Below are 27,126 nucleotides of genomic sequence, written 5' to 3'. Positions count from 1 at the left end.
ATTTTTGTCAAGTCCCATTTGCTTCTTTAAAGGTTTTCAGATCCAAATCACCTCCCATCTGGTTACCCCGGACTTGGGTTCTCTGATTCTAAAATAAGTATTTTAGATTTTTAGACTCAGACAGTTTTCAAAGTCAAGTCAGTGTTCACCAAATCCATCCGCACTCTGGCTCCTGTTAGTGTTAGACCACTCTGCCATGCACATCTTCAGACAACAGTGTTATTTGAGAAATGTTCAAGATGACCCTTGGAGACTCAGAGACGGCTTTTTTTTTTTAAATTTATTTTTTTTATTAGTTTCAGGTGTACAAGACAAGGTAATACTTAGACGTTCATCATTTATATCCCTCACACTGTGAGAGACGGCTCTTTCTCTCATTGCATTCACCATTGTTTGCTTCTGCCTCCTTCTGACCTCCTAACCTTACTGTAAAATTTACTTCCATAGGTGTCTTGTGTATGGGTTGAGTTGCATTCTTGCTTGCCTATTTTCTTACAATGGTCCTTCTCTGTCTTCCTGTCTAAAATGAAATAATGGGATAAAACACAACTGTATAATATAATACAGTGGGGTTAAAAGGCTGGCTTTGGAGTCAAATAACTTGGTTCAAATCCTGGTTCTACTGGTTGTGTGACATTACATGAGTTTTTCTTTTCTTTTTTTTCTTTTTGACTTCCTTGGGCTTCAGCTTCTCTATTTATAGAACGGAGGAGAGGGTACTAACAACCAGTATTTCATAGGAATAACAGAGACAATACATATAAAGCTTCAAGTACCTTGCTTAGCACATGGCGAGTACCCAGCATCTTTAAGACACTTGGCATTAGACTGGATTACTTGGCCACTTCATCTCCAGAACTGCCTCTGTTTTGATTTAAGCTGCACAGACTAGCCTTCCCTACCACACTTGCAGGCCTCCCCATCAGACCTCAGATATGGGGCAGCAGTCCCACCTAGAGTTGACAAATGTCCTTCCCCTTCTTGAGAACTCCATTCTGAAGTGGTTTGGCATCCTCCGAGACAGTGACTTCCTGCCTAGGTCGCAGCGTTAGTAATGAATGCCCTTCCACGCCGTTGGCCAAGACCTTGTCCAGGCCTGTCTTATCTGCCAGGACAATTCCTGGTTTGCTGCCTCCTGACCTGTGCTCAAGGCTTAAACAGCACACATGGGTCGCCTGCGAAAACGCACATTCCCTAATGGCTCTCGAAGTGTATTTCGCTCAACCTGAAGAGATTAAAGAGGTCTCTCTCCCTTATGAAGATAACAAAAATACTTTTTAAAACTGAACTATTATTTTAGAGGTTTAGTCTTAAACTATTTGGAATTTTACATTTCAATTCTAAACATGGTGAATTTTAAATGAACATCTTGTTTATTATTAAAAGAACCCCTTTCATTCTTCCAGCTGTATTTTTCCCCTGATTATGACGCAACTTGCTGAGGGTCTCTAAAGGTCAAGACATCTTCCACAGGCCCAGAGCCACCTTCCAACAGAGCAGCTCAAAACCACTCACATCTGAACCTCAAAAGCAACAACTTACTGACATGCCGTCCCTCTTCCAAATCCCACTGACAGTCTCCTTTACCATTAACTTCACTCTAGTGTCACCCCATTGGGCTGTGACAAAGTTTTACAGGTGGTCCATACGTATTGCCACAGATGATCCTTACATGCAGTTATTTAACCTAAATTACTATTTCCACCCATTCAGATAACCAGGAGAACAATAGTGACCCAGTAATTACCAATTGAATTCAATAACATAATTGGTCAACAGCCTTAGGGTATGCCCACTTCTTTTCTACAAAGAAACAAGGACCTGTGATTAAGCTGTTAAAATGCATATTCAATTTACTTACTTTCCTTTAAGTACCTTTCCTTTCATCCACACAGAAAAAAAACCACCGGAAAGCACAGTTGGAAAAATTCAGTTCTTTGGCAAAGAAAAGAAAGGGGAGGGCAGGGATTGGGGAAGCAAAGGCATGTATATATAGAAAGGATTATGGACTGGTTGTGATTTCTCCAGGTATTTTGCCTATAAGATTAGGCAAATAGTTTTATCATTATTTTGGCAACACGAGGAAAGGAGTCTTCAGTAAGAACCTTATAGTTATATGTGGCTGTCCTCACTCAATGAAGAAGGGGCCATATGACCTACATGTATTTCCTCAGCGCATCTTCATGTATTCACTTGATTTCAATCAAGTTTTTCAGTTTCCTCAAAAACAACAACAAAAAATCAACAGTCTCACCAGAAGACTAATAGCTCACCAGGAAAGAGAAAAAATGGCATTTGATGACTAACAGTAGATGCTTGAAAATGCATGTCTATTTGTTTTCTGTATGAAATATTTTTAAAAAGTCCTCTAATCACATTTCGGCTGGTTTTTCCCTTATGCCCTGACTTTGTCCATCTGTCTTACCAATCAGAAGGCACAATCACAGAATGAAAATTACACGGAAGGGATCTTTTTATGTTTCCACTCCAGCTCTCATCTTTCTTCAAATATTGACCATTAAGAAAAACTTACCAGAGCTCTGCCTGGTGAGTAAGCAGAGAAATGACATTTTCCATTTACTTTCAATTATGGGCCACCTGGTCCCTTCCTGAAAGGAGAATTCTGGAAGGCACTTTGCTGCCTCCCCACCCCTCCCATCCTGCCCCCACTCAGCAGGACAAGATGCAACAACTAGTTCATCTAATTTGCATTCATCCAAAGCCATGCTCTAAGAAGGGAGAGAAACTACAGGCAACTGGCAACCAGATCCGAAAGATCTTATGAATAGCTAAGGACAACCACAGCTACAAGGTAACTGACAGCTTGTACGAAGTGCTGCTGAGGTTGACAGTACCTGCCTTGGGTTTTTGTAGAAGTTCACTAGACAAGGTGGTGATAATAGCTGCAGAAGAAGGAATACTTTTAAGATCTGCATACACTGAAGGTTCCCTCCTAAGTTAAGAAAGCGTGAAATCAACTCCTTTGGAAAAAGGACAGTGTGTTTGAGAGGAAGGGGGAGGCGCTGATAGGCACACCCCCCCTTCTGTGGAGAGTTTCACAAATGCCATCAGTCTTTTCTGTGGCTGAGACCTCACTGTCTTTCCAGCGTAAATCTTAATACCTATACATCCTGATGAATTGTAAAGACCAAAAAGAATAAAACATTCAAACAAAGTGAAAGCTGGGAATAAAGCAGTATATATTGTAGCGACATTAATAAAACAATAATCAACAACACTATTTCCTTGTTCTAGATGTACATAAAGCTCCACCTAACTCCTTTTTAAATATATACACATGGTTATTTTGGTATATTGTAGGTTTGGTATATTGTAGGTTTGCAAGTGCATATGTTATAATAGGTGAATGTTAGTTTCAAAAGAAAAAAAAAATCTCACACATTTGGTATGACAGCCCTTTCATGCTCTAGCCTCCCAAAACACAGCAGAGAAGCCCCCTTTTTAGAATGAAAGCAAGTGATCCACTCGAATTATTACAAACTTGGTTCTGGAAATATCATGTGCTTTGTTCACAATGAATGACAAAAGGAATTACAAATGCTTAGGACTGTTTTATCTATAGACACAACTGGCTATTCATATAAAACTCTTCCAAGTTAGTAAAACAGGAATATGTTTTCCTTAGGTAATTCTATTTTCATCGTTTTCTTTTACGTGTAATTCAGCAAGAGGAAAGGAGGAGCAACTTTAGAAGCTAAATACTAACCTGACTGTCCTCCGATAAATATGACTGTCCTCCACAACAAAAGCAGGCTGGCTTCTGGGACAGAGTGCTGACTATTCCTGCAAGGCATATAGTCAGTTTATCTAATAACTAAGGTGTCTGATACTGTCTGGGGAATGGTTGCTGTGTAGGCCACAGTGTTTAAAAAAAATCAAAATATCTGTATAACTTGAGAATGGCTTTGGAGTTTTCAGGCTTCTTAAAGGTTCCAGTGAGCTGTCCTTCTGTGGCCAATGAGTGAAGGGGACCATCTCAAATGGCCCGTTTTCTCTGCCAGGTCCCAAGCTGTTTACAACTTTCTGTGATGGACCTACGGCTGGATATTTACGGCTGGATAATGGGGATCAGATGTCTCTCTTGAATAACAGGCTAGGAAGAGAGAAGTTATTAAAGACAGATCTCTCTCTCTGTCTCTCTGTGTCTCTGTCTGTCTTAGACATAAGTGTCTGGAGCAAACCAAAATATTTCACCCTTGATGATGGTATTTTTCTTCAGGTCATGAAAATGTATCAGTTAGACTCAGACTAATAAAATACCCCAAAACTATTAAAAAAGCAACTTCTTGCCAAGTAGAGGTACAAATTGTGAACAATACTCATTTGCAGTGGGGATGATCTTTGTTTGTTCCTCTGGATTCATGAGACTATAATTTCACTTTATGTGACATCTCTGCCACTGGAACTAAAGCTTTAAGACAGAACGAAAGTCCTAAGACAAACACAAGTTATCACTGAACTCAGCATGATGGGAAACACTACAGACCTGACATCTGGCACCTACAGTTAAGTCTTGCTTCTTATGACCTGTGTAGCCCTGGGCTGATTTCATTTCATAGATGAAGAAACTTAGGGGGTTGATGTCTAACAGGTTTCTTTCCACTCTAAAACTCTAGACTTCTATCTTTCACATCATTAGAAGGTGAAGTTTAAACCAAAACTCCTTTCAGCCTTAGTGTGGTTCTGGCCGGCAGAGAAAAAAGGCATAGGCACAAAGCCCAGACTAAAGTGCTGGTTGCAATCTCAAATTGTCAGCAGAATGACAAAGTGGGTTTTATTTGGGCAAAGATGGGATTGTGGAAAGTCACTGGCAATTTAACAGGGCAAGGTTTCAACTGATTCTCACAGACCCTGAAAGAAGGTCAAGTATGTGCCAGGAACATAATCTCCTGCCTCATTGCTCATCTGGAGAGCTGGCCCAGTACGCTTCCTGCTTCTGTAGGATGCCCTCTTCCTTAAACACCATCAGATACAGCTAGTATTTAACGTGCTCCCCTCTCTGTCTTCTGAGGTTTCTACCTCTCTTCTCTTGTGGAATAATGAGAAGAACACGAGGAATGGGCGCACAGAGACAGGGGTGAGTTCTTGCACTTACTGGTGGGGTAACTCTGAGGAAGTTATTTAAAGGGTCTCTGTCTTTCCACCTGTTAAGTGGGCATAAGGATAGCTATCTCATGGGAATTCGTAGGAGCAAATGAGAGTGTATGTATATGTCCCAGCCTCTGCAGAGTGGGTGCCTTGTCTCATTTGTTTCCTTTCCCACTTCACTACTCCCTTCTTGAGCTAACCCACTTGAGCTAACCCCTCCCTACCCAGCCAGGCCCTGGTTTTCCCGCCACCCCTGTCTTATCATCTCCACATGTTCAAATCCTACCTGGCCTCCAGGAAATGCCATTTCAGACCCTTTCTTCATCTGACATGTCCTGATCTGTGTGATGATATTCTGTGATGTGTTTCTTTATCATTCCATAATTATTTCTCTGTCTTCTCTTCCCTACTAGCCTATGTCTACAGCATCCAGCCTACATATATTGGCAAATATATGTTCAATGAGCACACATGTGAACAAAGGATCAAAAGGGTAGCTTCTAATGTGCTTGCTTTAATAAAGACAATGCTTTAGCCACTGCTGTAAATGACAAAACACTGATCAGAGAAGAAAACAGCCAGAATCAGAATGTGCGATGCACTCTGTGCGGTGAGAAAAAGCATCTGCCTCTGCAGGAGTTGGATAGGTTACATGGGGAAAGCAGCACATGGAGAAAAAGCGACAAGAGCCTGGGCCCAGGACAGCGGCTTGAGCCTCAGCCTAGACACAGCGCCAACCTTCAGTGACGGAGACCGTCCTGTGCGTCGAATCAGACTTTTGGGGTAAAAGAAATCGGATTTCGAAGAACGCTGAATGTTTGGCAGCTGCCATGAAACATGAAAAAAGGGAAGAATGAACAAAGAAATAAACTCAATTTAGAAACACGATAAAAAAAAAACCAAACAACTTTGGGAAAACTAATTTGACAATAAACGCCAAGTGTCATTGCTTTACTTGATGTATGTGTGAGAATATGTTTTGGGTCCCGTGTATAAAAGCATATTAACTGGTCTTCAAGTTATAGTAGATTTACCACATTCCAACTCCTGTGATTCCTTTCCATTTATTTTGGCTTAGACATTCTATATGAAGAGTAAGAAGCCAACGAAGCCACTGAGAGGTGTTCTTTTAAAAGCCTGTTGTTACAAACACCCCATGAGTTCTTAAATATCAAGAATGTGAATTACTCAGTGGCATTGCCGAAAGATTCTTAAAACATTTTCATTTTGCTATGGTAACTGCACTAATGTGACACGTGGTGTAAGGCCCAGAAATCTTGACTCAAGATTTGTGATCTGTAGACAGACACACCCTTAAGAGAGCACAAGAATTACTCCTTTATTCAAAAACCGATTCTACTTTAAATCCCTCTAGGTCAGCATGTACCCACGTTTCTCCGGCACATCAGACTGTGTATTCTCCTCCTCGATATTGACTTCCCAAAGGTGAGTGAGCCCAAGGCTGACCTGACCCCCTAAGTGGTAAATGTTGGCATTAGGAGAAGAGCTTTGGAATTCTCTGGAAAGCTTCACTATAGGAAGAATAAAACAATGGCTTCTCTTGGCCAGAATGAGTGGGAGTATTACACCAGTTGTTTTCATAAGCTTGCCCAGAGAGTTCCATCAAGATGTGATCAACAGTGTTGATTTAAAAAAAAACAACACAAAAAACACATTTTAGTAACACCATCTGTAAACTCAAGCAATCCTTCCTTAAAGAGAAAATACCCCATTCCATGCAGTGTGACCTCATTAACATTCTTCTCTTCCTCTCCCAAAAGATTTCATAGGGGATGAAGTAAACATAATTATTCAGAAGTCTAAAAGCAATACCACAGAGACAGTGCAAACCACTGGCTACCTGGGTGGTTCCTGAGCAACGCCCCCAAGCTCTATGGTGAATTTTATATTCTTATGATAAAAGTGACCATAAGCACTATCTTTCATGTTCTAGAATTTTATAAAGATAACCCATTTCCAAAGCATCCATGGTTCTTCAAAAACCCCAGGTCTAGACACAGATGACTGTTCCAGTGTGTGCTTGCTGGTCAATGGACTTGTTCAAGTTGAAGCTGCATGTCAAAATAGACACCCAAGCCATCCTGATATTGGTGGGCAAATTCCTTTGCATTTGTCTTATCTTTACTCAATTATCCTAAGGAAAGTGGATATTTTTCCTCCACTTAAAGCATGCTACCATGCTGGTTATATACACAGCTCCTTATATCTTCTAATGGCAGATCAAGAAGAAATGAGACGACCCTCTAGAGTCTGGCCTCCAAAATCCATTCAGTCCATTCTTTACTCTGAGATGCCAAATGGAATGCAGTCAAATTTCAGTTTTTCCAAGGGTACCACTAAGTTAGTTAAACGGAGAGACTATAGACTGGAATCTATAGTCTAATTATTGCTTTGAAAAATACTTTGCAGCCCAGGTGAAAAACTGGGGGCATCTGAACAGGACATAGATTATGATAATGACCTTACAACTCTGTACTGCTCTTTGCCTCTGAAACAGATAAAATATTGCCATCTGGAGGTGCTCCGAGAATGGATAAGACCAGGACAAGCTTCAGAAGGCAGAGAGATAAAGAAGGTCTATCCTTTTGGCCCATGTGCTCAATGTTCTAGAATAGTTACTACAACATTGTGATGCTGCCTGAGAGTGAAGTTCTAAAACCATCCAGGCTGCTTGTGCACATTACATGTCTGGGCTCATCATTATTTTCTCCAAAGGTTCTATCTGATAAACCATCAGCTTTTGGAGATGGAAGCTACTCAGCACGTTTGGACTTGAGAGGGCCAACAGCTGAGTGCTGGATGCAGAGTTTGGATGGGAGTGGTGCATTATGGTCTAAGCAGGACACAATCTGGTGAGGAGGTCACTGGATGCTGGACCTAGAACTTCATGAATCATTTTTTTTTTCACCTCTGTATAGTTTGACCTTCCCTTAAAGGCTTTCCTAAGAATCAGACTAGGGAGGCAAGACTTACTTTGTCCAACACAAGCACTAAGAACAAAAACCACAATCAATTTGAGGTAGGAGGGAAACTCCTTCCCCGGCCCAATGGGCTTTCAACTTGGTCCACGATAGAGACAAAAAGTCAGGAGAAAATAATTTCACCCAAATTCCAGCTCCAAGAATTAGTCACTACGAAACATTTGGCCTGCAAATGCACTTGCCATCGCAGCTCTAATTATTTCCTTACCCGCAGTTTTTCCTCTGTCTTGGTAGATTGCTTACAGTCGGGATGCCAAACGGTAGAACCTGGAAAGAAACAGCATACCACTAAGATCAAGGGAAATACAACGAAACCACAATCCTGTCAGATAGAACTTCTGAGAACGGTTCACATCCCTCTCCTCCAGCACAGGGGAGTGAATCATGACAAGTCCAAACTCCAGGGTTTTCCTCTGGTCTAAGCTTCTTCTGTAAAGGTCATAATTCCGCACCACAGAACCCACTAACTGGGCACAAGAGTGTTTTGAAGCAAGAGTTATTTTGCTCTTGACTGTTTTTTTTTCTTTTCCAACCATATGATTGTCCTTTAAAAGTAATGTTGGTGTTCTGCATTTAATTTCAGAAATCTAAGCCATCAGCCAGGCCTATATAACATCAAAATAACCAGGCAATTTGGAAGAGGGAAATAAAGTCAAACCAGAATAGTCTATATTCAGAAGCGAAATTCATCGAATTTTCTGATGATCCAATTACAAATTGTCATCTACATGGATATGGGAAATCAGGCCAAATAGTAGGAAGGTTGAAAGAGACTTTACAAATCAAAAAGTTTCCTTTATCTTTCAACCTTTCAATTAACTGAAAAGGAAGTCTTCACCTTTAAAGTCAGGAAGGAACCAATTTAAGTGGCATTTTCTGTTCCTGGATCAATGCCTCATTTTCTCAGGGTATGAAGCATTTCGTGGATGGTACCAGCATCACAGAAGTACTAAGCAAAGAACTTATATCCAATACAAAGCTCTTATCTTGCAAGAATCTCTGCCTCCCTGTATAATACAGTGGTATATTGGTTTTCCAACGTAATCCACGAGCTCTGAAACATTTGAAAACAGCCGACAGCTAGGCTCAGGATCTTGCACTTAGGGGAAGCGTGTGAAATATTCAACTTCTGAGTCGTGTTCGAAACTGAAGCATTTGCTTCCAGTTTACAACATTCATAAACCAAAATGTTCGTCAACAGATGTTTGAAAACTGAGATACTACTGTACATGCAGAAATATGTATGTCATTTATATCTTTCTTTAATTTATTGGGGTGACAATTGTTAGTAAAGTTACATAGATTTCAGGTGTACAATTCTGTGTTACATCATCTATAAATCCCATTGTGTGTTCACCATCCAGAGTCAGTTCTCTTTCCATCACCATATATTTGATCCCCCTTACACTCATCTCCCTCACCCCACCCCCTTACCCTCTGGTAACCACTAAACTATTGTCTGTGTCTATGAGTTTTTGTTTCTTATTTGTTTGTCTTGTTCTTTTGTTGTTTTTGGTTTATATATCACATTTCAGTGAAATCATATGGTTCTCTGCTTTTTCTGTCTCACTTATTTCGCTTAGCATTATACTCTCAAGATCCATCCATGTTGTCACAAATGTTCCTATATCATCTTTTCTTACCGCCGAATAGTATTGCATTGTGTATATATACCACAACTTCTTTATCCATTCATCTATCAAAGGACATTTTGGTTGTTTCCATGTCTTGGCCACTGTAAACAAAGCTGCAATGAACATTGGAGCACACATGTCTTTATGTATAAATGTTTTCAGATTTTTGGCGTAGATACCCAGGAGAGGGATTGCTGGGTCATATGGTAATTCTATTCGTAATTTTTTGAGAAACCTCCACACTGCCTTCCATTACGGCTGCACCAGTCTGCATTCCCAACAGTGTATGAGGGTTCCTTTTTCTCCACAGCCTCTCCAACACTTGTTACTATTTGTCTTGTTGATGATAGCCATTCTGACTGGGGTGAGGGGAAATCTCATTGTGGTTTTCATTTGCATTTCTCTAATGATTAGTGATGTTGAGCATTTTTCCCTATGTCTATTTACCATTTGTATGTCGTCTTCGGAGAAATGTCTCTTCAGGTCCTCCGCCCATTTTTCAATTGGGTTGTTTTTTGTTGTTGTTGTTGAATTTCATGAGTTCCTTGTATATTTTGGATATTAGCCCCTTATCGGAGGTACTGTTTGCAAAAATCTTCTCCCATTCAGTTGGTTGCCTCTTTATTTTGTCGATGGTTTCTTTTGCTGTGCAGAAGCTTTTAAGTTTCATATAGTCCCATTCGTTTATTTTAGCTTTTACTTCCCTTGCCTTTGGAGTCAAATTCATAAAATGCTCTTTGAACCCAAGGTCCATAAGTTTAATACCTATGTTTTCTTCCATGCAGTTTATTGTGTCAGGTCTTATACTTAAGTCTTTGATCCATTTTGAATTAATTTTGGTACATGGTGACAGATAGCAGTCCAGTTTCATTCTTATGCACATGGCTATCAAATTCTGCCAGGACCATTTATTGAAGAGGCTGTCTTTTCTCCATTGTATGTTTTTTGCTTCTTTGTCAAAAATTGTCCATATGTATGTGGTTTTATTTCTGGGTTCTCAATTCTATTCCATTGGTCTACGTGTCTGTTTTTCTGCCAATACCATGCTGTTTTGATTATTGTAGTCCTAAAGCTAAAGTCAGGGAGTGTGATACCTCCAGTATTGTTCTTTTTTCTTAGGATTGCTTTGGCTATTCGGGGTCTTTTGTGGTTCCAGACAAATCTGATGATTTTTTGTTCTATTCCTTTATAAAATGCCATTGGGATTTTGATGGAGATTGCATTAAATCTGTATATTGCTTTGGGTTATATGGCCATTTTAACTATGTTGATTCTTCCAATCCATGAGCACGGAATGTCTTTCCATTTCTTTGTGTCTTCTTCAATTTCTTTCAAAAATGTCTTATAGTTTTCAGCATATAGGTCCTTCACATCCTTGGTTAAGTTTATTCCTAGGTATTTCATTCTTTTTGCTCCAATTGCAAAAGGAATTGTTTTTTGTATTTCTTTTTCTGAGATTTCATTGTTAGTATATAGGAATGCAATGGACTTTTGTACGTTGATTTTGTAGCCAGCAACTTTACCGTATTCGTTGATTGTTTCTAACAGCTTTTTGGTGGAGTCTTTAGGATTTTTTATATATAGCATCATGTCATCTGCAAAGAGTGATAATTTAACTTCTTCATTCCCAATTTGGATGCCTTTTATTTCTTTCTCTTGCCTGATGGCTCTGGCAAGGACTTCCAACACTATGTTGAAAAGCAGAGGTGATAGGGGACAGCCCTGTCATGTTTCTGAATGTAGAACAAAGGGCTTCAGTTTTTCACCATGAATTATGAGATTAGCTGAGGGCTTGTCATAGATGGCCTTTATTATGTTAAGGTATTTTCCTTCTATACCTATTTTATTAAGTGTTTTAATCATAAATGGATGTTGTATCTTGTCAAATACTTTTTCTGCATCAATTGATATAATCATATGATTTTTGTCCTTTATTTTGTTTTTGTGATGTATCACATTGATGGATTTGCGGATGTTGAACAATCCTTGTGCCCCAGGATGAACCCCACTTGGTCATGATGAATAATCTTTTTAAAGCATTGTTGTATTCGATTTGCTAGAATTTTGTTTAGGATTTTTGCATCTGTATTCATCAGAGATATTGATCTGTAGTTTTCTTTTTCTGTGTTGTCCTTACCAGGTTTTGTATCAGGGTAATGTTGGCCTCATAAAATGACTTAGGGAGTACTGACTCTTCTTCAATTTTTTGGAAGAGTTTGAGCAGGATTGGTATTACATCCTCTTTGAAGGTTTGGTAGAACTCACTAGTGAAGCCATCTGGTCCCAGACTTTTGCTTTTGGGAAGGTTTTGGATGGCTGATTCAATTTCGTTACTGGTGATCGGTCTGTTTAGATTTTCCAGTTCTTCATGGTTCAGCCTTGGAAGGCTATATGTTTCTAAGAACTTGTCCATTTCTTCTAGGTTATTGTATTTGGTGACATATAGTCCTTCATAATATTCTTGGATGATCCTTTGTATTTCTGTGGTGTCCGTGATAACTTCCCCTTTTTCATTTCTGATTTTGTTAATTAGTGTCTTCTCTCTTTTTATCTTAGTAAGTCTAGACAAGGGTTTGTCAATTTTGTTAATCTTTTCAAAGAACCGGCTCTTGTCACATTAATTTTTTCTATTATCTTTTTGTTCTCTATTTCATTTAGTTCTGCTCTGATTCTTGTTATTTCCTTTCTTCTGCTGACCTTGGGTTTCACTTGTTCTTCTTTTTCTAGTTCTTTAAGGTGTAACATGAGGTTATTTATTTGGGATTTTTCTTGTTTCTTGAGATAGGCCTATAATGATATAAATTTCCCTCTTAAAACTGCTTTCGCTGCATCCCAAAAATTTTGGTAGGATGTATTTTCATTGTCATTTGTTTCTATGTATCTTTTGATCTCTCTTCTAATTTCTTCTTTGACCCAGTCGTTCTTTAAAAGTATGCTGTTTAATTTCCATGTATTTGTGTTTTTTCCTGCTTTCTTTTTGTAGTTGATATCCAATTTCAAAGCCTTGTGATCAGAGAATATGCTTGGTATGATTTCAATCTTCTTAAATTTGCTGAGGCTGATTTTATGTCCCAATATATGGTCTATCCTTGCAAATGTTCCATGTACAGTATAAAAGAATGTATAGTCTGATGTTTTAGGATGAAGTGCTCTATATATGTCAATTATGTCCATTTCATCTAATGTGTCACTTAGGGCTGCTATTTCGTTATTTATTTTCTGTTTGGATGATCTATCCATAGATGTTAATGATGTATTTAGGGCCCCTAGTATAATTGTGTTTTGGTCAATTTCTCCCTTTAGTTCTGTTAGTAGTTGCTTGGTATATTTCGGTGATTGGGGGTATAAATATTGATGACTGTTATGTCTTCTTGTTGTATAGTCCCCTTTACCATTATGAAATGTCCATCTCGTTATCTTTTTCACCCTGAAGTCTGTTTCATCTGATATCACTATGGCTACACCTGATTTTCTCTGGGTACCATTTGCTTGGAGTGTCAATTTCCACCCTTTCACTTTGAGTCTATGCTTGTCCTTGTAGCTGAGATGTGTCTCTTAGAGACAGCATATGGTTGGGTTTAGTTTTTTGATCCAATCTACTCCTCTGTGCCTTGTTATTGGTGAGTTCAGTCCATTTACATTTAGAGTGATTATTGACAGGTGAGGATTTCCTGTCATTCTGTCTTTAGTTTTCTGGTAAGGCTGTGTCTCCATTGTTTCTTTGCCTTTTTGTTGTTGTCTATTATTTCTGTATGGTAGTATTCTATGATGTTTCTTCTTTTATTACAGTATAAATTTCAGTTTTTTTTTTTGAGTGGTTACCCTTAAGTTTATGTAAAAGAAAGTTTGATATTTAGAGCATTCCATTTTCTTCAGCATGCTTACTTGCTCCATTCCCATATTCTGGTTCAGGACTTTACTCTCCCCCTTTTTATGTTTTGGTTGCCACAAATTGTCCCTGTTGATGGTGGTCGAAAAGCCTCCTTTAGTATTTCTTGTAGTACAGGTCATGTATTAGAAAATTCCCTCAGCTTCTGTATGTCTAGGAAGGTCTTTATTCCTCCTTCATATCTAAAGGATATCTTTGCTGGATATATTATTCTTGGCTCATAGTTTCTCTCTTTCAGTAGTTTGAATATTTGGTTCTACTCCCGCCTGGCTTGTAGAGTTTCTGCTGAAAAATCTGATGATAATCTAAGGGGCTTTCCTTCGTAGGTTACCATCTTCTTTTCCCTGGCTGCCTGAGGATTCTTTCTTTGTCATTGATTTTAGACAGCTTCAATACAATGTGCCTTGGAGTAGGCCTGTTGGGATTGAGGTAATTAGGTGTTCTATTTGCTTCTTGGATTCGAGGATCCAGTTCTGTCCACAAATTTGGTAAGTTCTCATTAACAATTTCTTTGAGTATATTCTCTGTTCCCTTCTCTCTTTCTTCTCCTTCTGGTATGCCCATTATTCTTATATTGCTCTTTCTGATGGAGTCAGAAATTTCTTGTAGAGTTCTTTCATTTCTTTTAAGTCTCAAGTCTCTTTCTTCTTCCATCTGTGTAATTTCCAGGTTTCTATCTTCGATGTCACTGATTCTTTCCGCCATCCGGTCAACTCTACTACCTAAGCTGGTTATTTCGTTCTTAATTTCTTCTATTGAGTTCTTAATCTCCAGAAATTCTATTTGGTTCTTTTTTAAAATTTCAATCTCTTTTGTAAAACGCTCATGTTGTTCTTCGATTGTGTTTCTGAGTTCATTAAACTGTCTTTCTGTGTTTTCTTGCATCTCGTTGAGTTTTTTCAGAACTGCAATCCTGAATTCTCTGTCATTTAAGTCACATATTTCCATATCTTTAAGTTCCTTTTCTGGAGACTTTTCAATTTCTTTCTGAGCTGTCTTGTTGCCTTGGTTATTCATGGCAATTACTGATTTATTATTTCTCTTCCTAGACATCTACATGAGTGGCTTCTGCAACAGGTTGATAGGAAGAGGTCTTTCTTTTGTTTTCCAGTACTTGTTGGTAGAATGTTTTGTTTTCTCTCCGACTGTAGCTTTTTTTTTCTCTTTCACACGGTAGTGCTATGTTTTCTCTGCACTATTCCAGCTTCTCACACAATGGGGATATTCCCTGGGAGATGGGCTTCTCCTCTGTTAATAGTTCACGTGAGTCACAGGGCACTGTGTCTGTGTGGGTATATGGAGAGCTTTTGAAGTTCCAAATCTCTTCCTGCACCAGATTCAGAGCCCATATGTTTCAACCGTTCTGTTTACTCCTGCAGGGATCCGCCCAGATAGGTGGGGTCAGGGGAGGGGTGAGTTGTGAGAGGTGGCCCAGAGCAATGGCACCGACCAGCACCACAGCTGGTCCTGCTTCCACAGCTCCCTCCCCTTTGCTGGAATTAGTTGGGCTGTGAATCTGTGTCTGAGGTCCACAGTTCTCAGAACAACAAATATTCAGTTCTTTTGATCTGACAATGCTACTGTTCCGCTTCTGGCAACGGACAGGTGGGGGCAGGGCGAGCTCTGGGAGGGTAAGGAGGGGGCGGCTAGTCTCAGTGCCTAAGGCTTCCGTTCTCTGCTGGGCAGTGAGGGCTTAAACCACCGTTTTTAGCCTTCTTCCCTCAGTCTTTTCTCCGAGGTCTCTGCCGTGAGCATTGGGTTCAGCCGTGTTATATGCTGCCCCCTCAGGCCTGTGGGCCATAAGTGGAGCCCTAGCAGTCCGAGTTCTTCCCTCTCCCGCAGCTGCGGCAGTTCTGGGATGCAGCGAGCTCGGAGCACTGAGCTAGGTCTGCGTCCTGCGCCCATGAGGCTCGTCTCCGCACTTCTCCCTTCCCTCCTCCCTGGCTCGTGGGATTTGCCCACCTTTAGGTGAATTCAATAGTGGGCCTGTCCCTCTTGCCTGTCTGCTGTGCAGGGAGTCCTTTGTGGAGTTATTGTTGTTTGATTAGTTGTAAATTCTAGGGGAGCTTTACAGAGGCTCACCTCATGCTGCCATTTTGATCCGAAAAAATGTGTCATTTATATCTTATGGATAAGACCTATATGTGAGTCCTATGTTCACAGAGGGTATGTTCAAACATGGTGATGGGCAGCAGAACTGGGGGGGACTTCAAAAGATTAAGTTGAAAGCAGTGAGTAAATGATATGAATTGAATAAAAGCCTCAGTATGAATATTAGACGTCCTACATTGTATTGTTCAAATTTTTCTCTCTCCCAGCAGCAGTCTGCATGTATTTGAAAAGACACCAAATTAAATAATTCTTGAATTATTTTATACCACTGAGTTAAAATAATCTTAAATTAAGGAGAAGAAAAATACATTTCATATCAGAATGGTACTTTAATCCCTGTTTAAACAATCATTTCTGTATTACTTATCCCAGAGCCAAAGAGACGGGGGGGGGGGGAGAAAGAGAGAGAGATTGAGAGAGAGAGAGAGAGAGAGAGAGAGAGAGAGAGAGAGAGAGAGAGAGAAGGAAATAAAGAAAGGGAGAAAGGGAGATAGGGAGGAAGGAAGCAAGGAAGGAAGTCAAGCAAACAGAAAGCAGACAGACAGACAGTCCTATCAGCACTACCGTTTACTCTGCGGCTGGCTACAAAGCACAGGAAACCCTCTGAATGGGGAGAGCCAAGGCCGAGGGGTCATGGCTAGGCCCAGCAGCAGCGCTCTCTGTGAAGGTCTATTGAGCGGGAGTCCTTGGCCAAAACACCGGGTCTGCACACAGTGTCACATTGTTCTCCAGAGGTCAGGCACACAAGGAATGTGACACAGAGAGAACATCAGATGCTAAGAAAGATGAAACTGCGCATTCTTCAAGGATGTGCCCAGAGGGCAAGCGAAGAGTACTGAAGCTCAAGAGATTTACAACAATCCCTGGAATTCTGAGTGTAGCCCCCCTCTAACAGACAGATAGGTGGCTCTTTGTAGCAGGAATGAGCTATGTCTGCGCACAGCTTGAAATCACTCTGGCTATGCAGCTTTCAGACCCACAGGAAGGTGCAGAGAGGTACCCTCCAGGCCTCGGATCCTTCGTTCCTGGCAGACACAGGGGCTGGCAGGCACTCTGTATCTTTGTTTTTGAGTGCTGGAACTGACACATTACAATCTGAAACAAAGCCTGGGGACCAAATGAAGAATAAATCTGCTCCACTCTGAAAATGCAAAGTGACACCTGCCTATTGCTACTGCAGATTTACAGCTTGTCCTCAGGGAAATGTGTCACAGAAAGCCCACATGGGGTCGTAGATTCCAGTTCTTGTCACTTGCCTTTATTGAGTCCTTTAGAATTCAGTGATTTTTTTGTTTTTTATTCATAGTTTTTCAGAGTGATCATTCTACTGTGAAAAGGACGATTGGGGTTGTTAATTTTGCATACAGTTAGCATGTATTAAAGATTTGCTTTAATATTCCAGAGTAATTTCTGTAGACTTTTCTTGGATACATAAAAAAAACTGAGAGCAAAGCAAACCATTCATTAAAAATACACATAGTGTTATGTGCAAAGAGAAAGGAAGAAATGACATGTAAAGGCAGATGAGACCCAGTAATTACCAAGTTGAACCAGCAATAGCTCTTAAACGGTTCTTGCTAATTTTACTGATAAGCTCTTGTCTATTTAATGATGCATTTACAGCTAAAAATAGTAAAATACTTGCACAGATGGTGCTGGAAAAGAATCTTTCCCTAAAGCCTCTCTGAGAAGCTTCAGAATTTTAGAGGAGATAAAAAAGTCATAGTTCTAACAGTGGGAAAATTTCTCAAAATTATTTTCAATTAAAAAAAAAAATCTAATGGCCCCCTAGTAATGCCACCAGAAACTTCTCAATTTTTCTTTCAGGGACTTGGGGTGTGTTCTCTTTCACACACCCTCTCTCTTTCAATATGAAAGCTATGTAATCTTAATGGGATGAAATACATCTGTGATGCAATTCACCAAATATGAGATTTTCTTCTTCCGAAAGCCTGGTTAAGAGCAGCCTGGGAGGCCTCAAAAAACGTCCTTCTGGCAGGATAATGAAAGGGGAAAAATCTATCCAATAAGTCGGATTTCTAGAAATGCTTTCTCCCTTTTGATCTTTTGTTTCCCAAGCATATTCCTGGGGAGGGTGGGGGGAGGTGTTCCTCATCTTCACTCTTACCTTCCACCCATAGCATCAAACCTCCAGTCCTGGTCATTCATTCCAGCAGCAACACCTTTCATTTGTTAATAGTCTTAGAGGCTCCCTGCCAGCATGTCAATTGCTAGGCTGATTAACACTAACGGATGAAGTAACTTTTGGCCACCTTCATTTTGGATCTGGGTAGCCTTGCAGCTCATGAAATGTCTCCTTCTCTAAAAACAATCAAATAAGCAAACATAGCAAGGTTTTCTCTCCCCAGGTAGGGAGAACTTACTGGGTTCTCGAGTCCACCTTACCTTGAAGATACATTTCCTCTCCTTCTGTGAACATTTGGTTGCATCTGCTGCATCGTGCACAGCTGGGGTGGTAATGTTTGTCACCTGCCTGCAAGAAACGAGGTAGGGAACATTTAATCTACTCCTGGTCATCGCCCCCAGCCTCTTTTCTGGACTTGGGGATTTCAAAGAAAAGAGAAGAAGCTCAGGCAGTAAAACGAATTGTCCAATTGACCAAACTTCCTACACCAATAGCCCTAGATGCTGACACTCACCCCATTGGAACTGGAGGGGCTCAAAGTCCAGCTACTCATTCCTGCCTGTCATGATGGGGATGCCTTGCCTCTTGGGGTTTCTGCCTTTCATTTCTCTCTTGGCTTGGGCTCTCCTAGATGGTTGCCAGTTACACACCCCGTGCCTAAGATGAGTCCACTCCATCTCCCAAAAAACCCCCATCTCAAAAACATTAACACATGAATTGATGTCGGAGGCTAATGTTGGTTTGTACTAAAGCAATAAAAAGAAAGGATCCTATTAGCAGGTTCTTGCTTTTGTAGCTAAACAGTCCAAAAAATAATAAAACAGTAAAAGACATTATCTACTACTCGTTCTCAGAAGGAGCCCAAAATCTTTCCTATGCTTTTTACAACAATTGTTGGCAAAAGTCTTATATTAATTGTTTTCCGAAGAAGGTATTTTACTGAGGTGGCTCTGCATTATCCCTGGGCATTCCATGTTCCTAAATATGACAGATGCCATCACAGCAGGTGTTGACTTCCCCAAAGCAAAATGTCACTGGTCACAGAGATAATTCTCTAGACAGGTGCCAAGTCACATTAGAGTCATGCTCCAAATGTGTGCCTGACAAAATGAAATATTTTTCATAGCTTAGCAAATAATCTCACCACCTAAAAATTATCAAATGTACTCTGCAATTAAGTCATTTTATCAATCCACTGTGAAAACATCTGTTTTGCAATAACAATGTGCAAGGCAGTGCTGAGAACCTAGAGTTAGAAGTAGGTTCATGGGTGCACCCTGCGCCTACACAAAATCTCAAGAGGAAATCAGAGGCCAGGTACTGATTCCTTTCTCACGCTGTCTTGTAGAAATTACAGAAGCCACTTAGCAACTGAAGTGTGAGATGGTGCTCAGCTACTCAAGATAGTCAAGTGGAAAAAAACAGAACTTCTGTAAAAGTAGAAGCCAGGAATACACTAAACCCCAGAAGTGGGGCTCTTGTTCTTGACCACATGGTATGTTTCATTTATTTTTTTCCTGGGGGTGGGGGGAGAGTAAGAGGAGTGTAGGAAATGTCAACAGAAAGTAGCTCCTTCCCTTAGGCCATCCAGGGTCCCATGTGAGTAAAAGGAAAAGAAAGAAGACATTACTAAATTCTAAACCATGTTGGCTCAGCAGGGATGTCAATGCTGGGAGGTGCCAGTCAGTTAGGACAATTTCTGGGTTCTCAAGGAAAATGTAAGGGAAAGAGTTAAGGCCCTTTGACAGGAAGCTGGTGTAGTCTGCAGGGAGAAGCATACTCCTCAGTAAGCTAGGAATAGAAAGAAATTGCTTCAAGCAGATAAAGTGTATCCATCATATTTAGTGGCACAACATTAGAAACATGCTCATTAAAGACAGGAACAAGTCAAGGACACGTATACTTTCACCAGCGTTTTTCTGCATTGTTTTAGTCCTAGCCAATGTAATAAGTCAAGAAAAAGAAATAACTATAAAGGTCATTAATAAGAGTTCAGTCAAGTAGCTAGATTAAAAAAAACACATACAAACTAATAGTTTTCACTAGCAATATAAATTAAGTCAGTGTAATGGGAAAATGGGACTCCCTTTGCAATAGCAACAAATAAACACTTCATGTAAGATCTACATAAAGAAAACCATAGCACATGACTGATGGACATAAAAGATTTAAATAGAGACACAGTATTTCTGGATGGAAAAGCTAAATATTGTAAAGATACCAATTTATCTAAAATGAACCTATTAATGCAGTGCGTTCTCAATCAAAGTGCTCATAGGAGTTTCCTCTGTTGAAGTTGACAAAGTAATTCTATAGTTCACATAGAAGAAAAAAAGCACTGAAATACCAAGACATTTTTTGAAAAACAGAGCTCCAATGAAAGGGAGATTTTTCCCTTCCTGATATAAAAAGTTATTCTAAGGCTGAAATAAGTAAAGTACTTTAATTTTGTGTGTGTGCAGAAACAGAAAACAGACCAGAGGAACAGAAAAGAGAGGAACCAGTTACACAGCTGTATATACAAGAGAATTATGATAAAGGTGGTGCTTCAAATGAGTTGAAAAAAAGTATTATTCAATTAATGCTGAGAACAACAGGTTCTGCACTTAGACAGAGAAGTAACAGACGGAGAAAATATTTACCATAAGTTTCAGACTAAAGATTATCATCCAGAACATATAAAGAGCATCTATAATGAAAAATAAACAGCGATATGGGCAAAAGGCAATTTCCAGAGGAAACACATGACTCTCAAAGAATTAGCTCAGCCCCATCACGAATCAGGGAAACCCAATTTAGAAAAATGCATTTTTCTTCATCAAGTTGGCAAAGACAAAAAGAAAACTAGTGTCAGGAAAGAGGCATTTTCACACACTGTTGGTGAGAAAACTCTTTTTGGAAGGCAACTTTGGCAATATTTATAAAAATGTAATGTGTTCATACTCCCTGACATACAGATACCACCTCTAAAAGCTATCCTACAGAAATTCTCACACATGTGCTCCAAGGTGTATATATGGAAGATATTCAGTACTGCATTATATAAAACAGTAAAGGACAAAGAAACAGAAAACAACCTAAATAAGAAAGTGGTAAAATATTGAATCACATCTAGCCATTGAAAGCATGCAGTACGTAAATGTATATATCTGCTTACATAGCAAAAGTTCAAGCTAATGTTACTAAGAAAAAAAGACACGTGGAAGAATAATATAATATGTGACTATAATATAGTCACATAAAGTAGTCGTCAATAGTGTGGAGACTCTGGGGTAAGTGTGGCTGGATACAAATCCAGTTTCAGCCCTATATGGTCTTGTGATGGTGACAATCTAACCTCCAGCTTCCACATCTGTGAAAGGGGTAGAATAACTGCACTACCTCATGCAGCAGATGAGAGGACCAGCGTATTGGCTGGCACCCTCCCATCAGTCCCTTGAGTCAGTCACTGTTGCTATTATTTAGGTCAGAACACACACGTGCATGTATATTGGCATTACACTTGTGTCCTGCACGGAGAGAAGACAAAGAGAATACACATCATCAGTCTGCTGTGACTACCTCTGTGGAAACAGGAGCGGGTAGAGGTCGGACCCTAACAATTTCCTTTGTATGCTTCTGTATTGTTTTGGTTCTTTACAACAAGAATGTGTTGTTGCGTTAATGTGTAATAAGAAAATGCAGACCGAGAAGAACAAAAGACATGACGCCCAGGTTTGAGTTTTTACCCTAGCCTGTACTTGAAATATGATCCTGAGCAAATCGCAAACTCTGGGAACCTCTACTGCAAAGTCGAGAGGATGTTGGTGGTGGTGATAACAATAATAAAAGTGAGTGTTTTAATTGTGATTATTCTGTGTCAGTCACTGTCCTACACACTTCATAGATTTTTAGTCATTTGTTTCATAATAACCTAATAAGGTAGGAACTATTATTATTCCTTATTTTACAGGTGAGAAGCTGAACCTTGGAGAGGTTTAGTAACTTGTCCACGGTCACACACCTAGGAAGCTGGGCCAGGATGCAAACCGGAAGTCTGGTCTGGGGTACATGTTTTATTCAGTGATCCCCCCGATAAGTCTAGTACCCACCTGGTGTCATATATAGTTATTGCAATATTATTGATATATTCCCTATGGAGAACATGTTCTTCACTAATACCGTAACTCATAACCATGCAGTCCTCAACTGCTATAGCGACCCACAGTGACACTGTTGGAGTGACCGATCAAATGACACTTTGAAAATGGCGCAATGCATGGCAAATAACAACAACAACAATAGGAATAACAACACGATAACCCTCTGCACAGAGATGGTCCGAGGGCCATTCATAAAAAGACGGCTTGTTAGTGCGGTTTGGGTTACTGATGAAAGGTTCTCTGAATGCTGCCCTTTCCGAGCAACAGGCACACAGAGAGAACTGTCTTACATGAACTGTCATACAAGATGGATGGAAGACACATCAGGGCCCCACGTGGTAGGGCTGGGCTCTAAAAATCAGGAGCAACAACATGGCTAAGAAACAATCCCATCACAGTGTCACGGACATTGGTCTGGACCCTCGCACTTGATTCTTCTCACGATGCTCAAGTGTTAAGAAATCCAGGGAACCAGAATCAAAGGGGAGTTTCAAAGCCATTCAAAGTCTTTCTTTTGGTAGCCGTGCAGTCCTGGGGGGCCACGGGGTGAGGGACTCAAAAATAAAGGAGCCCCTCCTTCCTATGCATGAGCCACCCCCTCTGTTTCATTTCTTCTTACACAGGCACCCATGACGGTTCACAGACAAGCCCTGTGCACAGGGCCGAGAAAAGTACCAGAGCTGAACACAGACCTGGGGTCGTATGCAAACTAGCCAAAAAAATAAATGGAGCTCAATCAAAATTATTTAAATTGGAGCTATGTTTAGAAGAAGGAAAAAAATTTCAGATCATGAGAAAAAGACCAAAGAGTGCCCATATAAGCACAGATAATGAACACATAACTCATTGTGGAGAGGAGGCTTTCGGTTACAAATTTTAAAGCACAGTGGGAGCTTTGTTGGGACAGGTGACCTTATAAGCGGTGGTTACCAGTAACCTGGCCCCAGGCCCACACCTGCAATTCTAGCTCTGTCGGGGTGGCCAGCACAGCTGGGGCTCGCCAGAGCTCTGTCATCACTATTCTCCATCCATCGTTGTACCTTGCTACTTAAAACAGTTACAACCTTGTTTTCTTCATTTTCACATATTTAAAAAGCATGCGTTAAAAGTCTGCATTCGGGCTGGCGTTAAACTCTATGGACAATAAACAATTTGCTCATTTAGTTGAGTTCTGCAAAGCACATTCAAAGTGCTAAACACTGTTTGCCTTTACTAGCACTGATGAAGTCAGACTTGGGTGATTATTATTACTATTTGGTTACTCTCTAAATTGAAGTATGAACTTTAGCGTTTGGGTAAACGTCACCCACTCTAAGGCAGGATTTGGTGTAAGGCACAACATTTTTGATGAAACCCGTCGTCTAGAAGAGAAGAAAGTAGCTTTGAACTCTTTGTGGAAGTGGGGTGGTGGTGAGTGCCCCTGGAAAAGGGATATAATATTTGGAATCAGGAGATTTGGGTATCATTCCTTAATTTCTTACCACGAGAACTCAATTATGTCACTACTGATCCTCTCCAGCCCCAGGTCCCTCATCTGTAAAAAGTGAAGGGCTGGACTAGACGATTTCAAGTTCCATTCAGCTGTAAAGTTGGAAGATTCTGTGTGAGATTCCCTACCTCTATGAGCTCACTTAGAAGTGTGAATAGAAAAACAATTTGGGTAGAGAAAAGAAATTCTTGGTGGCATGGAATGGAGTTTAATGACTCCACAGTGTCTGACACCCAATAGCAATTCTGGTGCCCTGATTAAACCCTGTGCCTGGTTTAATAGGCCACTGGGAGGAGAAAAAGAGGACTGTAAATATTGACTGTGCCCTTGGACAGATAATCTGCTTGTCTGATAATCTGCTGAGCTCCTGGACAGCTAACACCCACTTTCTCTTGGAGTGCTCTACTCCTGACATCAACCAAGGAGATGCAGAAGGTGGCTTCTCAGGTCAACCTTCAGCCACTTATATCTTTCATTTGGCCTATTTCCAAAAAAGACCCATGGATGCTTATCAGAGGAGGCCATGAGCTAAAAACAACTGAACAAAAACTTGGGAGGAAAAGAAAAATCAGAAGACCCCAAACTTAGGTAAACACATTTGTTATCATCTGAGCATCCTAGTAGATGAGCGCAAAAGGAAAAACAGGCCACCAAAGTCTCACTGTATGAAAAAATGGCCACATACACGTGTCACCAAAAAGTCAAGGCTTCCTGATTCTAAATTCATGACAGTCATTGTAGGCTGAAGCTCCACAGGGTCTTGCTCTGTGCCAGACATTGTACCAAGGACTTTAAGTTATTGGGTTTGAAACAGTCCTGTGAAGTAGATGCTCTTTTACAGTCTCGTTCTACAAGCAAAGAAACTAAAGCTCAAAATAAACAATTTAGCGAAAGCCCCCAGTGCTTCCAGAAAGTGGAGCTGGGCTTTGAATCCAGGTAGCCTGATTCCATGCCTACCCTTGCGGAACGGCCTCTAACAAGCACCAGAGAAATTCTCACAGAGGCACCTCAATGCTGCACAGAAAAACATCTTCCATACTCATGGCGCTGATGGCTGGAAATGTCCAAATGATTGTTTCTTACGTAGACCCTTGAGAAAAATCAAGGGTATAGCACTGAAACACAATTGAATGAAGTCATTCCCTTAGGGGAAGTTAAACTATCAAGTTCTAGGGTTTTTTGTTTTGTTTTGTTTTGTTTTTATAAATATAACTTGATTCAGAGATGCTGCATAGAATATTCAAAGGAATAAATAAATTGCTTTCTTGTCCCTGAGACTCACAGACACAGCTCTGGATGATGCTGATTTCAGACTAGGGACCATGCCAACAAGCAGAGCTTGGTGTGTTGGTCTAGACCCGGAGTTTTCTAAATTTACTGCAAATAAGCAACACTCAAGGGATGAAATAGGAGCATTTGTGACAACATGGATGGATCTTGAGATTATAATGCTGAGCAAAATAAGTCAGACAGAAGTATAGAACCATATGATTTCACTGATATGTGGTATATAAACCAAAAACAACAAGAGAACAAGACAAACAAATGAGAAACAGAACCTCATAGACACAGACAATAGTTTAGTGGTTACCAGAGGGTAAGGGGTGGGGGTGGGAGATGAGGGTAAAGGGGGATCAAATATATGGTGATGGAAGGAGAACTGACTCTGGGTGGTGAACACACAATGGGATTTATAGATGATGTAATACAGAATTGTACACCTGAAATCTATGTAACTTTACTAACAATTGTCACTCCAATAAACTTTAATTAAAAAAAAAGGGGGTTCAATGGCCCTAAGGTGGGGCCTAGAAGGCTTCTTTTTTAATTTGGAAGCACTGAAATGGGTCTATGGAGATCATCACCAACTGAGGAAACACTGATCTGGGTGGTACGAAAACCCCAAACCTGGTGGTAGATGAGGAAACCAAAGGGAGGAACAAGGAAGAACTGCATGGGTGGGGAGGGAGGGGTGCCATCACACCAGTTTCCCTCCTGCAGAAAGGCAGAGTGTGGCCTGATTCAGCCTACTTTGCATTTGCTGTTTTCCCCCTTGAAGTGGGAGAGGTTCCCAATGCGACTGGATCAGCTTGATCTCCAAGCTGAACACTCACCTGTTCCAGGAGGCTTTTTTCCGGATGCAGCATCCTGAGCAAGATAGTGCTCAGGGTGTGCCTTGGCCCAAAGGATATATCCTGGGCAATGGTGAATAAATCAGTCTGCTCAGGCAGCTTTCACTAAGCCCAGAGGGCTCTACACAAGTCTGTGCAAGCCAACCTGTGAGGATCCTGAGAGCCCCTCCACCTCATCAGCTGCGGCCCCTGCTCCAAACGTATGGTATGTCAGAGGGAGCGGCGGCAGCTTGTCTCCCCAGTGAAGATGCACAAAATAGCGCAAAGAGAAATACACTACTGCCTTACATTGCTCTGGTTCCCTTTGACGAGATGCACAAGATATAAAAGGCAGAGCACCAATTCCCTTCGTTTAATGAGGGGTAAAGAATGAAACAAGTGGCCACATCCTTATGTAAACGTGTAATGGCTTTTTGCAGACGGTTCCTGCTTTCTCATCTCCTTCCAAGGAATTAAGTGCAAAACCTTTAAAGAAGTCTTTGCAATTTAACAGTGCTATCTAAATGTTATCTACAAATGTGTGCATTCCTGAAGGACCTAAATAGTCTCTTTAAATTGATCTACAGAATCGATGTAATCGCTACCAAAATCCCAGTTGGACTGTTTGTAGAAATTCAAAAGCTGATCCTAAGTTTATGTAGCAATGCAAAGGACCTAAGAGAGGAAAACAGCTTTGAAAAAGAATAAAGTTGGAGCACTTAAACTACCTGATATCAAAACTGATGATAAATCTACAAGTAATCAAGACAGCAAAGTCCTGGCATTGGGATAGGTCAGTGGGACAATAGAGGAAGTTCAAAATAAACCCACACGCTTACAGTCAACTGACTGTCAATAAAATACCGAGGCAATTTGTTGGTGAAGGGATAGTCTTTCCAACAATGATGATGGAACAACTGGATATCCATATCCAGTTAAATCTCTACCTTCCACCATACACAAAAAGTAACTTCAAATGGATCACAGACCTAAATAGCATAAAAGGTAAAACTATAAAACTTTAGACAGAAACATAGAAGAAAATCTTTTTGACCTTGGTTTAAGCAAAAATTTCTTAGATATCATACAAAAGCATAATCCACAGAAGAAAGAAAATGATGTCATCAAGATTAAAAACTTTTTCTCTTCAAAAGACATCATTGAAAAAAGGGAAAAGACCTGCTGCAGACCGAAAGAAATTTCTGCAAGTCACTAGTATCCAGAATGAATAAAAAACTATTACAAGTCAATGACATGAGGCCAAGCAACTCAATTAAAAAATGTGCAAAAGATTTAAATAATACTTCACCAAAGAAGGTACATGAATGCCGAATAAACACATGAAAATATTTTAAATATTATTAGTCATTCAGGGAATAAAATTAAAACCACAGTGAAATACCATTACACACCAACTACAATGGCTATAATGAAAAAGACTGAGCATACCGAGCGTTCAGGAGGAAGTGGAGAAAGTGGACCCATCCAGTGC

The 27,126-nt window shown here is 40.3% G+C and overlaps 1 protein-coding gene across 27 annotated transcripts in view; it reads right to left on the bottom strand.

Moving 5' to 3' along the window:
• Positions 1–27,126, bottom strand: part of ABLIM1 (actin binding LIM protein 1) — a 270,699-nt gene that overhangs the window by 37,582 nt on the left and 205,991 nt on the right. For 14 of the 27 annotated variants that reach the window (XM_081074430.1, XM_081074421.1, XM_081074423.1 and 11 more), the window contains 2 exons: positions 18,153–18,240; positions 8,320–8,378 (listed from right to left, as the gene is read on the bottom strand). In XM_081074430.1, the coding sequence (XP_080930556.1) occupies positions 8,320–8,378; positions 18,153–18,240 (147 nt within the window). Of the gene's footprint in view, positions 1–5,847; positions 5,935–8,319; positions 8,379–18,152; positions 18,241–27,126 lie in introns of all 27 variants that reach the window. The other 13 variants (XM_081074444.1, XM_081074426.1, XM_081074443.1 and 10 more) reach the window with 1 other exon arrangement.

This window comes from Rhinolophus hipposideros (assembly GCF_964194185.1).
Source record: "Rhinolophus hipposideros genome assembly, chromosome: 15".
NCBI classification, from domain to species: domain Eukaryota; kingdom Metazoa; phylum Chordata; class Mammalia; order Chiroptera; family Rhinolophidae; genus Rhinolophus; species Rhinolophus hipposideros.
Note: the sequence above shows the minus strand (reverse complement) of the source record. Positions and strands in the feature narration are given on the sequence as shown.